This window comes from Opisthorchis viverrini, assembly GCF_000715545.1.
Source record: "Opisthorchis viverrini unplaced genomic scaffold opera_v5_112, whole genome shotgun sequence".
Taxonomy (NCBI): domain Eukaryota; kingdom Metazoa; phylum Platyhelminthes; class Trematoda; order Opisthorchiida; family Opisthorchiidae; genus Opisthorchis; species Opisthorchis viverrini.
In genome coordinates this window covers 1,452,309-1,457,965 of record NW_008751770.1, presented here as the reverse complement: position 1 = coordinate 1,457,965, position 5,657 = coordinate 1,452,309, and the positions used below count along the sequence as shown (strand labels likewise).

General features: G+C 44.6%; 1 protein-coding gene across 1 annotated transcript in view; it reads left to right on the top strand.

Annotated features, from left to right (window-relative positions):
* Window positions 1–830: 830 nt before the first annotated feature.
* Window positions 831–5,657, top strand: part of T265_13884 (hypothetical protein) — a gene marked incomplete at both ends in the record, with an annotated part of 17,066 nt that continues 12,239 nt past the window's right edge. Inside the window, one exon of the mRNA XM_009170952.1 lies at window positions 831–1,069. Within this exon, the coding sequence (XP_009169216.1) occupies window positions 831–1,069 (239 nt within the window). The remainder of the gene's footprint in view (window positions 1,070–5,657) is intronic.

Genomic DNA, 5,657 nt, shown 5'->3' with positions numbered 1-5,657 from the left:
TCATTCTTGATAATTATGGCTTAATCCGTTGGTTCTTTTATTGGATTGCTGTGTAAGTTTGGTCGATGAATGGATTATGAATGGCCCCAACTAGACCGCTTTGCCCCCACTAAGTGGCATCTTTTTCTGTCTACCGAGGGTAGCATCTGTATTTCAAAAATGTCTTTGGTTCCATTCTTCGTCAGACTATCGTGCTAATTATTTGACGAAAATTCACAAATGCACACGATGTGTAGGCTGCGCAACTGTCGCATTTCTGATTAGTGTCTGATTAGCATACTCTAATCCTCGGTCAGTCAAATCGGTTTGGCGCACAGGTGGCAATCAAAAGTTATTCCCGAAAGCAGCTGTTTGTGATTGCTGCTCTAGCTGTCTCGGAAGATTCCTGTTTCTTTGTCTTCAACCGTACATGTTTCCTTAAGTCTCAACTGACAGAACTACGAAATCGTGTCCTTGCTTATTTTGGCGCCCTTTTGTGCAAAAATACTGAGACGATAGAACAGCGTTCTATGTATCTCCGATTATCAGATACATTTTTTCTTACCTAAAGTTTCATTTGTCGTTTTTCAAAAGACTGCTGGCGTCACCTTGGAATGAAGGACGACACCGAATTCCTACTCGATAGCTGTGTTTAGTTGGTCTCTTTTCCCACGAACACTTATGCCACCACACAATACCGTCGGATATGTTAACGGACATTGAGACCCTCAAAAAATGATGGTTTTGCGACGGATGAATTGGATACACTCCAATTCATAGGTTATTCGCTTTCTACCCAACCAATTGCCTTTCTTGAGTAACAAAATATTGACCCTCTGTTTCTAACCTAGTCCGAAGACAAACAACAACAGCTTGAAGCCAACTTGGAGGTGCTGCGTGGAGAGCTGAGTGACGCGTGCAAGAAACAGGAAGAGTTACTCAGAGCATTGGCCACGTCTAATGGTATCCGTGATCGTCTTGTCAGTGAGCTCTCAGCCCTGCTAGACGTACTTCCAGTGGCTGGTGAGTCTTCCGTTGAGGACCTCACTCAAGGCCTGAGACGGCGTATTGACCAACTCTCCAAACATGTGTAAGTCACCTACCGGTTGGATGCTTTCCGTAAGGGTTTTCAGTCTACTATACTGTTATCTTTTCTTAGTTTTGTGCGTATTCCGACTCAGATGTTCGACCTATTCACCAAATATTGGGCACATTCATAAAGGACCTAGGGATGGGACCTATATTGTGTTATTTGCTTGATGCCTATCTTTTAACATACTAGCCAAATCCCACCGACAGTGTAAAGGCATATCTTCGGAACTAACTATTTTCTGGGAGTATCTCACTATGCATCGGCTGCTTTTTTTTGTTTCTCTGGGTGTCTTTTCGGGAAGTCTGAGGATTTTACTTTACTCTTTGGACTAGATAATACAGTTTTATACGGTTCAACATATCCCCTGAATTTCCTTCTGGTTCTATTCATTAGAGCACGTATAAGTGTCCTCGACCGGTGCGCATCAAAATACCATCAAGCGAAGGTCGATTCATGGTTGGTGTTGATGTTTGACATCGCACGAAGCCAGTGGATCTTGTGGGACTATTTTTTCATTTGCGCACTTTCCCTCTTTCCATCAACCACAGATTTAAGCAAAATCAAAAGGTCAAATTGAAGCAGTTCATTGGTTTTTTGATATTCGGGGCTGTCAGTGATTTTCCTTTTTTTTCACTTGTACACAATAAACAGAACTAGGCGGTCTCGTCAATGACTCGGAGCTTTTTTTTTTCACTTGTACACAATAAACAGAACTAGGCGGTCTCGTCAATGTACTCGGAGCTTAGGTGCTGCGGAGAAAGCTAAGTAAATAAAAAGGCAGAAGCCTAAAATTCGATCGGGTAGTTTCATTACCACTGAGTTGTACAGATCTATGAGACAATAGTTGCCACCGGACTTGTGTGATTGTTCGAGGTTGGTGATGATTTCTTCACCTTTTATGATAAATCAGACACCTCTACCTCAACACTGGACTTCTAACAACATTTGGCTGTATGTTAGATTGATGCATTACGATTCCTAACCGTACATTCGGGTAGCGATGGTCTTTCGCTCATCTGCAGTTTCTGCGCATTCGTCATCAGCAACAAGGGTGAACACCTCGAAATCCGTTTAATGTGCGCACACTGCAGCAAGCACTACAACAAGCCGCTCTTGTTGGCACGTCGAATATCTTGTGTATTGACGCGTGCTGTCTGACAGAAATAAAAACCCAGGACTCAAGTACTGTGATTGAACTGCGCGGGTCGTTTGGCAACGACTGAAAAAGGATCTCGAGGAAAGGGGATCCTCCACTCACTGTTCACTTGATCAACCACAGTTCAGTGTATCGGTGTATCCCCCGACGGATTATATTTCTGGATCTGCATTTTTTACAACAGGCCAAGAGCTCAGATGTCGTGGTCGCTGGTGGCTTAGCACTGCTGAGACTTATTTGGGTTAGACACGAGGTGCACGGACAATGAAGCGCGCCTACTGCGGATGTGGGGTGATCACAAACCTCTCCCTCGTCGTGTCGATTTCTGGAACAGCGGAAGTAGTGGTGCTCACCAAGAAACAGCTTTTCTGTGAGTTACCGTTGGTGATGGTTGCTCACTGCCTGCCGATTTTTCTGGAATACCTGCGTGGACTCCGATCATGCGCTTGTCCATCGCTGCTTTTCATTGTGCTTTTCATGTGTGCACCAAACGCCCACACCAAGCTTAGCCACTGGGAAATCAATGAACCCCGAAATTGAATGTGTCAGAACCACTTCGCCAGCAGTTGCCTATTGATACGTTATCGGATATCAACATGTACTGGAGCGAGAGGTCCACAGCTGTACGTGGTGCCGGGACTTCTACCTGCGGTATAACCCGTCCGGTCTCCTCCTAGCCTGGATCCCTGACGAGAATGTGGCCTAGATGGAGGTCCGACTCCAGGTAGAAATGCACTTCCTCACAGAGCATGAAACTTGGTGGATCCCAAAGAACGAAAGAACAGAAGGAGCTAAAATACTGGAATTGTCCACAGATTGCTCTGCTTGGTCCAGTCGATAGGTCCTCGGAAGCCTGTTGTCAGTAAAGTCATCAAGGACCACAGTAGCTGTCTAGTATCCAGCAGAATACTTCGGATGGCGCTTCAGCTAGTCAGCTGCTATTTCGAATCCAGACTGTCGGCCTTTGACAGAAATGTGGACTGCGAATATGAAGAACTTTTCCACCTCAGACATGTCAGAGTGTATTCCCTACTCAATTGTCATCGTGATCCTGGTCCCCACAACCTTCTCTCTGCGCTGTTCCTCAGTCTGCTTATCTTGCATAGTTGCGAATGTCCTGGAGAAAGAAACCGTTTCGGACAGTTCAACTGAGCCGAAAATACTGCGCATATTTAAAGAGGATACTCAGTGAATGTAGTAACCATAATGGTGTCGTTTGACGCCGGTTGTAGCGTGGCTTCTGGCATCAGTTTCGTCACCCGGTGGTGAAACGTTAACATTTGATCCGTGGGCAACAAGCAAGGTTTCGATCTGTTAGATGCTGTGTCAACCACACCACACTCTGTCAGGTGTTATAACAACGCCATATATACGGACGATCCACAAAGTTGGCGTTCCTTAACTTCAAGGGTGTGTTCGTTCTGTCGATCGGTCAGTGATGTTAACCAACTGGGGACCCCGGAAAAGTTTTTGAACATAATCCGGTCTCCATATTCATATGCTTCAGGGCTTGTGAATGTGTGCTTTCCTACAAAAAGTGGTGTGCGACAAGAATATCTACTCTTCTCATTCTCGTTTATAATCGTCATCGGTGAAATACTGAGACAAACGGTGCAAGATCTTCTAAACCCTGGTGATCAAGTCGTTACTAATGAGAATCTTGTCGACGTATTCCTCGTTTTTGGGGACGAATACAAAGAGCAGGTGCTGTTGAATAAACTGTCCCATCCTACCGTGACCATGTGCCTTAAACCACTGTTTGAAGGGTGGAGACCAGCACACCGGACTACAAATGGGGGCTATGTTGTATGGTTACGAGGCAGCCTCTGTGGACAGATGATGTGAAGCGTCTTCAGGTTTTGACTATCGATGTCCCAGGAGTGTTGCTGGTATCGGATGGCCTCAAGGAATTCGTAACTAGGTAACTGGGGAATAGTTATTTGGTTGTGGCTGATAGCTAATGGATTTGATTGATTTTCGTGTCACCAGTTTGTTTCCAGATTGCCTGGTTGAGCTCTTGGAGCTGTAGATACCTTAGACTGCATTTGGTCAGCCCCAGGGCTCTTGAGCATCTACTCTGGTCTTTTTTTGCTTCAAGACAAAGAATAAATTTTGTAATTTTATGACGGTGGGGCATCGATGCCGGCACTTGTGTTGATGGTAGTGGTGTAGTGGCAGCTAAAGTGGATTCTATGGCCCTTGGGATCATCTCTTTAGCTGATATGCCTCACTATCTCAGTGGAAACAAGTGTATCCTAAAGGAGCGTCGATGGTGTCGTTCCGGGGGAACGGAGACTTTGACACGAGAATTCTTGTTGCACCAGTCAACCTGTCATTTGTCCGATATTCTTTTCCTGTCAATTGCATGTGGTAATGTGCCATCGGTGGGGGGCTTTGGTTTCACGGAATATGCTGCTTATTGATGTTTTTAGCAGGTAATTTAGTGTCCAAAAAATCCCCAACACAACCAGATTACTTAAATTAATAACAAACATATCCTTGGAGATGTACTCCCGTGCCAACGGTGCTCGATTACCGGACGTACGCCTTCATGATTGAATTTTTCCTTAAACTCAATGGATGATCAAATCTGGATCTAGGCTTCATAGTTTCATGCACTTAAGGTTGTGAGGCGACGCTAACCTGAGCCGGCTGATACACTTCACTACGCCGATCACCACCCGGCAATTTGTCGTGAAGGGTGTTGATTACTTTGCATTCCACAGTGTTTGTGTGTATCTCTGACTTTTGGTGGCTGGTATGTGCGACAAAGGGCATACTTGTTCAACAATTTTATGAACGACTGAATGACCTTGACTGGTATTTTGGAGTGTCTGTGCTTACTCGTTCCACCGTATGTATGTGCGCCGGCGCGCCTTTGATTTATCGCTTATTTCAGATTGCATATTCAAGTGTGATCAAACTAACCGGGCACTACATGTCTGGACGACAATATCTACTTTCAATTTCTACTCTAACCTAGGGGCAAATGCCTTAGGAAGTTTCCATCTGCTATTCCCGGATATCGTTCCAACACTGGCAAAATTACATCGTGCTCACAAACATTTTTTTATCGTCTATCGAGCTTTGTTATTAAAACAACACACACACATTTTACAGACCATGGAAAGGACATGAATGAACCAGATCAAAAGATACCGATCTTTCGGAAACTGCTTTGAAACATTTTAACTCGAATAGTGTGTTCAATGAGTCATGTTCATCTTTGTCATTATTTGAGCGGATGCTAAAATTTTACTTCCGATTCTCTGGACTTAATTCTCCATCACGGTTGACTTATGCTCGTACTCCGGTGTTTGTTTTCTCTTTCCCTTGATTTATTACTTCAGTCCTATTCATCCGTTCTTGTGCCACTGTTGCTCACCGTGTAGGAGGTTTGAGAAGCAAATCTGACTGGTGTGCGCCTTA